General features: G+C 40.8%; 1 protein-coding gene across 4 annotated transcripts in view; it reads right to left on the bottom strand.

Moving 5' to 3' along the window:
- HECW2 (HECT, C2 and WW domain containing E3 ubiquitin protein ligase 2) overlaps positions 1 to 12430 on the bottom strand; it is a 402919-nt gene that overhangs the window by 51938 nt on the left and 338551 nt on the right. For all 4 annotated transcript variants that reach the window (XM_058440001.1, XM_032755095.2, XM_032755096.2 and 1 more), the window contains exons 18-19: positions 11557 to 11640; positions 8143 to 8252 (exon numbers count right to left, since the gene is read on the bottom strand). In XM_058440001.1, coding sequence (XP_058295984.1) covers positions 8143 to 8252; positions 11557 to 11640 — 194 coding nt within the window. The remainder of the gene's footprint in view (positions 1 to 8142; positions 8253 to 11556; positions 11641 to 12430) is intronic.

Below are 12430 nucleotides of genomic sequence, written 5' to 3'. Positions count from 1 at the left end.
ATGGCGTGAACCCCGGAGGCGGAGCTTGCAGTGAGCCGAGATCGCGCCACTGCACTCCAGCCTGGGGGAAAGAGAAAGACTCCGTCTCAAAAAAAAAAAAAAAATGTGTAAAGACCCAGAATGTGGGGGTGGGGTGGGACCCAGGCATGAGTGTTAAGTACAGCTGTCCAGATGATTCCAATGTGCAGCTATGGCTGAGAACCACTATTCCCTTATAGGAAGGTCAAACATCACCAGTGAAACACATGGGCAGCATCCAGGGACTAACACAGGGCAAATGTTTCCTGTGTACTGAAAGGCATCATTTGCAACATGAAGGAACATTATCTCCATGAACACAAGGCTGCTCTCCTAGATGAATGAGGGATAGGACCATGCAGTTCAAGTCCACTCAGGGGTGGCACAATCAAAGTGTCAGTGCTCCAGTCTGAGAAACTACAGACTAGAAAACCCAGACGGGGCAGAACGCAGCTGTAATCAATCAACTTTCAAGAGCAAAATCATTGATAAGAGAGAGAAAAATGAAGAACTAAGAACTGAATGAAAATGTTTTAAGACACATGAAAAACTGTTTTTTTTTTTAGACGGAGTCTCACTCTGTCGCCCAGGCTGGAGTGCAGTGGTATGATCTCGGGCACTGCAAGCTCCACCTCCCAGGTTCACGCCATTCTCCTGCCTCAGCCTCCAGAGTAGCTGGGACTATAGGCGCCTGCCACCACACCCAGCTAATTTTTTTGTATTTTTTTAGTAGAGACGGGGTTTCACCCTGTTAGCCAGGATGAGCTCGATCTCCTGACCTCATGATCCACCCCCCTCAGCCTCCCAAAGTGCTGGGATTACAGGCATGAGCCACTGTGCCTGGCCAAGAAACATGTTTTTTTAAGAGCTGATTACTTTAAAAAACAGCACAGACACTAACTACTCCTATATAATTTGAGATGCTTAAAAGGACGTGGGAAATCCCATAATGCATTCCATCAATATCAATACGGACACAATAAAAATTAGCTCTGATTCTGTTTATACTCTAGGTAAAGGGATTTAATTATAAAAACTCTGAGACAGCAATTGTTAAATGCAAAAAATCTTTTGCTCATAGTTCCATTATGAAAGAAGTCATTTACACATTATTTCATTTTAAAATTATAGTAAATTGGCCGGGTACAGTGGCTCACGCCTGTAATCCCATCACTTTGGGAGGCCGAGGTGGGTGGATCATGAGGTCAGGAGATCGAGACCATCCTGGCCAACATGGTGAAACCCCGTCTCTACTAAAAATACAAAAATTAGCTGGGTGTGCTTGTAGTCCCAGCTACTTGGGGGGCTGAGGCAGGAGAATCACTTGAACCCGGGAGGTGGAGGTTGCAGTGAGCCGACATCGCACCACTGCACTCCAGCCTGGCAACAGAGTGAGGCTCCGTAGTCTCAAAATAAATAAATAAATAAATAAATAAAATTACAGTAAATTATGCTGTTGGCCTTTGTCAAATTCTCAATACAAGCGAGGTATAATTGCCAAGAAATTCCAGAGCAGGAATGATGTTACTTCCACTTTGGAAATACAAAATGTTCTTGGAAGATTGAGCTAATAAAATTGTATGAGAACTACAACTATAAGTGAAGTTCTAGGTTATAATACTTTATAGACAGAGGAATTTTATGGTCTTTACAGTCTTAAAGAAAATCAGGTACAAAAGATCAATGTTATATCTAGAAAGTGATCAAATGAAGGGCTGACTTCATGGATAGTCAGCATTTTGCTAATACTGTGCAGAAAAAAATTTCAGTAACAGATACTAGGGAGTTTTTGCTTTGTCATTGCTGGGCAGGTCTAAAGAACTTCTATATTGTGTTACCCTATTTTCATATACTGTTACAAATTTGCATAATCATATACAAACTAAAGAATTCTATCCGACAAAATATTTCAGAAGACACTAGAAATAGCTTGGCATCCAACTCCCGGGCAGTCTCAGTCTTTTTTGATTCTGGGTGTGTGACCCAGAACTTGGATTGTTGTGATGACTAGCACTGGTTCTCCATATTGGACAGGGGCTGGATCTTAGCCTGATCCAGCATGGCTCCACGCCTCTCCGTCCTGGGACAGCTCAGATGCTCACCTCTTTCCTGGTTCACTTTCAAAAAATCCCTATGACATTTAAAACAAATGCCCTGTGAGTGAATGAAAACAAAACATCAAGCACTACAATAATTTCTGGAAGGCTCCATCTTCTGGAACATAGCTCAACACTGGAACTTAAGAAAAAACACGTTCAAATCCCTGGCACAAAGCACAAGCACTGAAAACCTGGCATTTTTGCTTTATTCTCTGAGTAGTAAAAGGCCCTCAAGTCATTTCTTGGAGCTTGCTGATGCTCATGTACATACCATTTATTGAAAATAACTTAATGCTCTGACTTCTCAAACCTTGACAGAGATCTTGGCAGGGAAGTTATTTATTAAAGGGAAATGTGAAGGGTCTGGCAATAGCAGGCACCCTCTGACAGCTCTATGGGTGAGGACAAGGGAGACTAACAACAACAAAAAGTTAAGTCTCTATACTATGAGACAGACTGTGTCTGGGACTTTCTTTTGGTCTCTGGGATCACAACTTCCCCATCCCTACCCACCCAGGGAGCATCCCTCATTTGTGCAATTTGGTTCCTAGATCATCTTTGTAGGGCTGAGTCAAGGGAAGGGATCAAACACCTTTTCTAAAAACAACTCTAAAGCTACTTCAGGGACTGTAGGAAAGGTGGGGAAAGGGAGAGAGACAGATGGGAGAGAGACAGACACACACACACACACACACATACACACATGCAGAGAGAGACAGAGAGAGAGAGAGAGACAGACAGGAATAGAGAGGGAGGAAGGAAGAAAAGGAGAGAGAGTGAGCAGAGAAGAGGAACTGTTTGTGAAAAGAGAAGAAGGTGACATAAACAGCTGGTAAAATGCTAAGACTTTGTGGTGGGAGAAAGAAAACGAAGATCATTAAGGGTACACAGTGTGGTGGGAGAAATAATTCCCTCTCACAACCCATCCCCTCAAGACAACCTGTAGTAAAGACCCACAATGCTCTTCTGTGCTCTCTGAGTGTTTTACTTCTGTTGAAGGTGACTTTCTACTAGTGCTAGTTTCCAGGGAGTCCAGCTCTAGTCAAGTAACAAGAGCTCTGAATTATGATTCATAGGCACAATGATCCCCCCCAAACCATGAAATATCCTCAATGTGCTGTGTACAGGAAAGTAAAGAGAAATATAATATATTTATGAAAGAGTTTCAGCAAATAGGGGGTTAAACAAATTCTCATACAGTTAAAATCATAGCTTTGGTTACCTGGAAAATCCACATAAGAGAGCACATCTCCAATAATATCAGATAAATTAGGTGTTATTGCATTTAATTTCCTAGAAATGTGCAGCTTAAATAAACTTCTGGGTCCCATATTTGGCATAATAAGCCACATGGTGTTTGGAAAGATCTTTTCCTTCTGGCATCACTGAGGTTGGGATTGGCATTATAATGGTCCTAGAAAAACAAACCTTCACATTCCAAAATTTTGACAAATTTTGGTGAGCACTCTAACAGCTGCAAAAAGCAGTGAGTCAAAGTTTCCAAAGCCCCTCTCTCTTCTGCACTTGAAAATACATGTCAATGTGCTTGGAATGAGGAAAAGCGGGGAAAGTTTACCAGGTTCCTAGGAATTCTCAATGAAGATCATTAAAATTTATTACTGTCATAATTTTCATGATATTATTCTCACACCACTAAAAGGGGTGAAATTATAGTCACAAGGAAGATCAGACCACTTAAAAAAAAATCTGTTTGAAATGTTGGTTTCACAAAACCTTCAGGAATCCTGGTAGAAGGAGAAGCTATTTTATTCAAAGAAACAGAAGATTCCTCCAGAGGGGAAATGAGGTTAGGTAGTCCTGCCCTGGTATCATGTGGAATTTGTTATAGTGACTTCCATTGATATCAGGCTGTACAACCCAGTTTCAAGATCAAACAAAGCCCACTGAAACAGAGTAGGCCAAAAATATGGAGGTGATTCTTCCTGAAAATTAAAACCACCACAAACACTGCTAACAACTTAGATATATTTGGGTTACACATGTCTTTGGAAAATGTTTAACTCTAAATGTAAGTTTCTAGAATGGATTTTATTGTCACCAATGATTACTCATGTGCACTTGCGATGCTAAATGAGGAAGTGAACTTAGCCACATTTAGAATGCTCACACAGTCTTGAAGAATGTGTGCAGTCTTCAAGTACATGCCTTTAAAGGGCACGGAAGGGGCAGCATCTGGCGATCTACCTTTTCCTCAGGGAGGACAGGCCACACAAAAGGCCTGGAAAAGGACAGTCTTGACTGGCACGAGCAACAATCCACATGGCTTCATATCTTTAACCATAAAACATAGGTAAAGGGATGGTCCACTTTAAACCCCAGCATAGGCTCTTACTAAGATAAAGACCACTCTGCATGATTAAATATCTAAGCAGACAGCTCTGCAAATCAGGGTTTGTATGTTCCAGTTATTAATGGTTCAAATGTGAACAAACTATACTTCTCAGAATCAAATTTCCAGAAAGGAAGAAAGAAAAGGCAACACATTAACCTTTATTGGCTACTTGTTATGTTCCAAGCACCAAGCAAAGTGTTCTCCAAAAATAATCGTGAGAGATAAGGTAATTATTATTATTCCTATTTTACAGAAAAAGAAATTCAGGCTTAGGGAAGGAGGTACCCTGCCTAAAGTCAGACAGCTGCTAAAAGAATGAAATTCCCAGTTGGGAATTTCATGAAGTTTTCCCCTAAACCTTTAAACTTACCTGTAGTGTCATACACTTCTCTCGGCCTGTGTCATCAAAATAGGTGTCCCTATTTTGTTCCAAAGTTGGCCTGTGTTTCTGCCTTCAGTGTCGTGCTGCCCATGGGCCTGCCTTATTCCACAAACCACTTTCCTTCCACTCACATCCTGTGTCCTCTGCACACATATGCTCAACTTCCCATCGTAAAATCCCTTCCCTCTCTCTTCTCCTAACTACTGTTCTATTTTGCTTTCTTTTCACCTCCAGATTTCGTGAATAGAGCATTTGACTTCTGCTTCAGATCCTGTATCCTTCTGTCACCAATCATGATCCGGTTTATAACCTATTACTTCACAGAACCTGCTTTGGCAAAGACCATTTATAACATCATGATTTTCAAATCTAAATGAGGTCTCTTTTCAGATCTCATCCTTCTTGATGCCCTACCCCCCTTTTGAGACAGGGTCTCACTCTGTTGCCCAGGCTGGAGTGCAGTGGCATGATCATGGCTCACAGCAGCCTCGACCTTCTGAGCCCAAACAACCCCCCCACCTCAGCCCCCATGAGTAGCTGGGACTTCCTGAGCCCTTTGAGCATGTGGCTCTATTGACCACTCCTCTGTGAAACCCAGCTCCCCTGAAAAGCCTTTCCTAACTCTATTCAAAATCTGTTGGCTCTCTTTCTTTCACTTGCTCCTCTGTCTCAGCTCATCCCTTAAATATTGAGGTTTCTCATGTCATCATCCTCTATTTCCTCTCCTTTTCAATGACTTTCTCCCCAGTTGCTCTAATCTATATTCTAGGTTTCAGTTGCCACCAGTACACTGAACTCCTTGCTTTCAACCTCTCCTGTGCATCATGGCTACCATTTCCAGCTGTCTTTGGGAATCTCCCATCGATGGCCCAAAGATTTCTCAATAAAACTTGTCTAACACCAAACTCATTCAATCTTCCCCTTTGAGTCTAACCATTTCCCATTCTTGGCAGAGGATGCTACCATCTGCCTGGTAGCCTAGGTAGTGAGGGCCTTTGAATCTTCCTCGACTCTTCCTTACCTCTACTCAAAGTCCTGATGTCTCTGCATCCTACATATCCCTTCTATTCGTTCCCTGGTCCCCATCTCCACTGCCTAGTCCAGTCTTTCATCATGTTACTCTGGCTAATGCAATAGCCTCTCTGAGACTCTATCTCTAGTCTCTCATTTTCTAATTTATCCTCCCAATTGCCACCAGACTGATCTTTGAAAAGCAGGATATTATTGGTATTCCTCTGCTTATACATTTTCAGTGGCTTCACATGGACGACAGAATAAGGCTGGCTGGGCGTGGTGGCTCACACCTGTAATCCCAGCACTTTGGGAGGCCAAGGCGGGCAGATCACTTGAAGTCAGGAGTTTGAGACCAGCCTGGCCAACATGATGAAACCCAGTCTCTACTAAAAATACAAAAATTTGCTGGGCATGGTGGCACATGTCTGTTATCCCAGCTACTGGGGAGGCTGAGGCAGGAGAATTACTTGAACCCGGGAGGTGGAGGTTGAAGTGAGCCGAGATCACACCACTGCACTCCAGCCTGGGCAAAGAAGTGAAACTCTGATTCAAAATAATAATAATAATAAGGCTTCAATGACCAACCAGCCCTAGCCTACCTTTCCGACCTGAGCTTTGAGAACTTCCCTTCTCTTGTATCTATTAACTACACTTGTATCTATTTCCTACACTACTTTCATGCTTCTGTGGCTTAGCTTATGCTACCTGATGTGGTTTTTTTGGATGTTTGTTCCCTCTAAATCTTATGTTTAAACATAATCCCCAGTGTCAGAGGTAGGGCCTTGTGGGTGGTGTTTGGATCATAAGTGCGGATCCCTCATGAATGGCTTAGCACCACTCCCTTGGTGATGAGTGACCTCACAGGAGATCTGATTATTTAAAGGTGTGTGGTACCTCCCCCCGCTCTCTCTGGCTCCCACTCTCACCATGTGACATGCTTGCTCTTCATCACCTTCTGACATGAGTGGAAGTTTCCTGAGGCCCTCAACAGAAGCCAAGCAAATGCTGGCACCATGATTGTACAGTCTGCAAAACCATAAGCCAATGAAACCTCTTTTCTTTATAAATTACCCAGCCTCAGGTTTTCTTTATAGTTACACAAGAATGGTCTAACACATCACCCCCTTCACTAGAATGTCCTTTCTTTGGTCCACCTGGTAAACTCCTATTCATCATTCTTCAAGGTTCCACTTCATATTTCCCCAAATACCGCATCCCCAGCCCTGAAAGAATAATTGTTCCCACAGCTGTGTTCTCATACATTTCTTCATTACAGAACTAACTACAGAGCTTCACAGAGTCATTTGTTGACTCACTGCCAGACCATGAATTCTTCAAAGGAAGAAACTGTATTATTCATCTCTGTAGTCCTAGAGTCTAATTCAGTACTTGGATCATAGTTGGATGCTCCATAAATCTGTGTTAAATGAACAAATTAATAGATCTTTTCCTGTTTGCATGATCCAATTAGGCTGCAGCTTCATTATCATTGCAGTATGTGAAAATACATGTTATATACCAAAGAACATACAGCAGCTTAGTGACACATATGGAGTTTGCGCTTCTACTGAAATCATTTTCAATTCTGATAGCTGTTAAAGTGTGAACAATGCACTGCCTATAATAAGGACCTATATACAGCTGATATTCTGTCAACATCATGACTGCCTTCATTTTCAAAGCTCATTTGCCAAGCTGCATTTTCTACCATTTGCTAATCCACCCATTCATCCACCCACTCACTCTTTCATTCATGCCTATCTCTTTCAAAAAAAGATTGAATGTACACATTTCAGTTTACCTATCAACATGTTCTATCTGCCAATCCATTTCTGTTCTATTTAATGCAATTAATGAATATTGCAGGAATGTCCAAGTCCATTAAACTGAACAATTTTAATTCCATATTATTTCTTGAGAGTAGAGACTTTATCTTCATTGTATATCAAAAAATTTCTCTTCACTAGAACTTTCTAAAGTCAAAAAGCAACCTAATATTTTGTGTCCTGATATTGTGTGACATAACATCATGAAAAGTAAATTCTATATCTGAGTATGTTATACCACTAATCCTCCTATTCATTATCTCTTTGTCAAAAGGAATCCTCATGGAAATAAGCCACTCTTACAAGACAAGAAATGCACACATGTATCTGTGCTAACACCAAAGATGTACCTGAAGTGTTCCCTTCCTGTTCTGTCTTTAGGGAGGATAGAACGTCTGGCCTGAAGGTTCACTCCTCAGAGAATTCACTGCGAGCAGCAGGTGGACTCACCTGGTGAGTTCTGAGGAGATGACACGGGAGAGCCACGTGGGGACTGACAGTAGCTGGGGTGAAGTAAGGCATGTGGAGGCACATATGACATTATCTCTTCTTCAAATAAGCTGGGGAAAGACAAGAAACAAAACAGGTACTTCAGCCAAAGTAGTGGGGAAAAGCCTAAATCCCAAAGGAGTAGAATATTCCATCCAAGATCCGGTTTACATCCCAAAGAGAGCACCGGCCCGGTTTACATCCCAAAGAGAGCACCCGCCCCCTTTCTCTTGCAGGTAATTCTTGGGACAACATGGCTGGCTGTGGTACTTTTTGTGAACCCTGTGGCTATTTCCCTGTTTTCCTACCAACTTTGGACAACATGATTTTATTTTACTATTTCAACATATGAGTTTGAGTGTACGTTTGTTTGAAAATCATACCTGGGTTTTCAGATTTGGAAACAGGATTCCAACACAAAATAGAAAATGTTTATTGAGAACCCATCGTAAATATACAAAGTATGTTCTATATCCTCATTCCAAGAAATAAACAATAGGGTCTCAGCCATCGAAGGGCTTAGGATTTAATTGGATAATTAAAAGCAAAATAAAACAAACACCTCTTAAATAACTACAATCACAAAATAATTAGCTCCCTTGTTTACCCTGGCTACTATTTTTCAAATGTGAGGATTTGGATCTTAGGCCATTTAATTGTCTTTTTTCTTCTCCATATTGAAATGTCTGTTTCTGATATTCTCCTAAAAGAGAGTAACCAGAGACCTGAGCTCTTTTCAGCTGTACAAGACAGTGCCAGTTTGTACTCCAACGAGACTGTAGAAACTGCAATGCCACTAAGCCCAGACAATATGAGAGTTCTTATGTATCATTAGGTACTCAGACTTTTGGACTTTTACAAATCTAATACTGTGAAATGGTATCTCATTATTTGAAACTACACTTACATTACTAGCATCTTTCCATGGGTTTATTGGCTATTCATACTTCCATTTCTATGCCTTTTCATAACCTTTATCCATTTTTCTATTGGGTTCTCTTCTTTTAAAGGCCTTCTTTATGTATCCACAATCTGGTTTTCTTTCTTTTTTTTTTTTTTTCTGAGGCAGAGTCTAGCTCTGTTGCAAGGCTGGAGCGCAGTGGCACGATGTTGGCTTACTGCAACCTCTGCTTCCTGGGTTCAAGTGATTCTCCTGCCTCAGCCTCTTGAGTAGCTGGGACTACAGGTGCGAGTCACCATATTCAGCTAATTTTTGTATTTTTTTTTTTTTTTTACTAGAGATGGGGTTTCACCATGTTGGCCAGGGTGGTCTCAATCTCCTGACCTCATTATGATCTGCCTGCCTCGGCGTCCCAAAGTGCTGGGATTACAGGTGTGAGCCACTGCGCCCGGCTGATCTGTTTGTTTTACATGTTGTAAATCTATTCTTCCAGTTGATTATCTTTCTCTATACCTTTATATGTGGTACCTTTCATTATATCCATTTAAAAATAAGTACGTAGCCAAATTTATCAATCATTTCTTGTATGAGCTCTGACAGAGGTACATTTTTTACATGAATTTAGTGAAAAAATACATGAAATACAAAAATCAATAACAAATTAAACACGGTCATTTAAAAATTATTGGGTTTTAAAATAGCCCTACTGGAAAATAACTTTACATGGGTTTATTCTGAATTGAATAATGTCCTAGAGCAACACTATCTCTACATTGCAGCTTACTGATAAGTCAATTTGTACCAGGAGTGATTTTTCCTTTTTAAGAAATTAGACAAAACATTAAAATAGACACAAAGGCTTCCATTATGTAAGTGACAAGTATGCTGACTGAAGTTTGTAGTCACTAATTCAAATCATCCCAATTCCAATTCCAAAGTAAAATAAAAAATAAAGGGCTGAGCGCTGTGGCTCACACCTGTAATCCCAGCACTTTGGGAGGCCGAGGCGGGCGGATCACGAGGTCAGGAGATCGAGACCACGGTGAAACCCCGTCTCTACTAAAAATACAAAAAAATTAGCCGGGCGTAGTGGCGGGCGCCTGTAGTCCCAGCTACTCGGAGAGGCTGAGGCAGGAGAATGGCGTGAACCCGGGAGGCGGAGCTTGCAGTGAGCCGAGACTGCGCCACTGCACTCCAGCCTGGGCGACAGAGCAAGACTCCGTCTCAAAAAAAAAAAAAAAAAAAAAAGAAAAAAACCTTAGCATTCTATAGTGAAGAAAAAGAGCATATCCTGGCCAGAATTCTGTTAACAGAAACTTAAACGATTTTATCACCAACCAAACCATGATAGAAACATCACACTCTAATATTAATTGACCAGTAGTCTTCCTGACCACCTAGCATACTATATGCTGGTTTCACAACTGGCTCAATACCACAGGAGAGAGGCCACCCACTAGGTTGAGACGCTACCCCCACCATAGGTCCTATTCAGAGTCAACTGAAGTGAAGTATCTATAGAAAGTGAGTACATCCCTTTGAATTATGCTTTGACTACACATAAAGAAAAATAATCTTCTGACAACAATCACATGGGCGGTCAGAAATATGGCAACAAATACGGCAACTATGGAATGGAGAATTAGAAATGGTCAGGGTCAAGATCATCATGAATACTTGAATGAGGTTATTAGCACTCAGGGATAAACAAAACCTTGCCTGAAAGGCTCAGTATGATGTTCCTTTTAATTCTCAGGAGGTTACAGGGATGGGCGTCCCAACCACTGGGTAGAGCAAAGCATTATTTTACTTTGGCTTGCCTACATTTGAGGGACAATACAAAAAATGAGAAAGTCTTTTGAAAACTTGCCAGTTTCCTTTCTAAACTACTCTAAAATTTAAAACCGAAGCTGATTTAACCATCGGGGGGTGAGGGGGGCGGTGAAAATAATTGGTCAGTCTTATGAAGGGCTATCAAGTTGGCAATGAGTAGCATAGACCAAATGTCAACTTTCTGATCTGATTTCCCAAACGTACACTCTCAAAACCACAAGGTAAATAAATAATGCCTTGAGTCAGCAAAAGGGGACAAAACATATTTTGAGAAAAACATTTGAAAGAATATTAAACTGAAAGGGTAAACACTGAGGGGTAAACGGTGGATGCCTTATTCAGATACCCTTCTGTTCCATTCTGTAAGTGGGAGATTCTATTCATTACAACCTTTCCCTTTTCCAATACCATCTCCCTTGCCAGCAGGGTGAAAACAAAATTAAACAGATCTCAGTGTAACAAATGCAACCTGAAGTGAATGATCACTCAATCAGCACCCTCAATCTTCAAAATACTTCCACAAGTCTAAAGAATAAGAATAATTTTTAGGCTATGAATATTGGCATATTATTTTCTACAATGTTCCATGATATCTGATGACAAGAGACCTTCTGCTTCAAGAGTGAGTGTTACGTACGTACCTCAGCAACATAACAAGGTCTGCATCGCTTGAAAGGCGCACCAATCCTGGAGTCCCTTCAGTTCGGATAAATTGGATCTTCTCCCTATTCAAGAAAAGAAACAGCATAAAATGTATATGGTAGACCTTTAGGCTACAACTCAGTAGTAAACAGCATTTTTTATAATAGTCATGATTTTTTTATACCTATTATGTGGCAGCTACTGTGTGATACCCTAGGAATACACAACCAAGAGAGACATGGTCTTTGCCGTCAAGGGGGGGATCTTGTAAGCATCAACAACTCCCAGTTCTAATGTTGTGGGGAGAAAGATTCTTTCACTGGCTTCAACATTTTTCTGCCCAAGTACTATAAATAGTATACCATTCAACCAATAAAATCAGTGTCTGCTTTGAGTTAAAGCTGACTGTGGGCCTGAATTTTAGCGATAGTCTTAGGCTGATGCCCAGCTGTTCCAAAAAGGGATTGTGTTGGGAGAGTCATCTGTTTTCCTGCGGCCATACCTTTAAGTTACATGTGATGAGCTCATTCCTAATTGGAAGCAGATAGTATCTATGCATTATATATTCAGTGTAAAAGCATATGCCTTTTTTAAATAAAGAAAAAACTGAAATACTTTGCTACAACAGTTGGTGAAATAAATTGTGTGCATACCTGCGCAAATGTATATATACCTATACATATCAAACACAAGGTGAGTTATTTCTACCATTATTTTGTTATAGATAAATGTGATAACACCGGTTTTTTTCCTTTTGTTTGATGAGTCATCATCATGTCACTATTTTCAATTTATTATATGAATACAATTTTAATAATTTTTTTCCTAGCTGCTTTCTTCCCTCATTTACATCATGCTATTTCAAAGCACACC

This window comes from Hylobates moloch, unplaced genomic scaffold, assembly GCF_009828535.3.
Source record: "Hylobates moloch isolate HMO894 unplaced genomic scaffold, HMol_V3 SCAFFOLD_1, whole genome shotgun sequence".
In the NCBI taxonomy this organism is placed as follows: domain Eukaryota; kingdom Metazoa; phylum Chordata; class Mammalia; order Primates; family Hylobatidae; genus Hylobates; species Hylobates moloch.
Note: the sequence above shows the minus strand (reverse complement) of the source record. Positions and strands in the feature narration are given on the sequence as shown.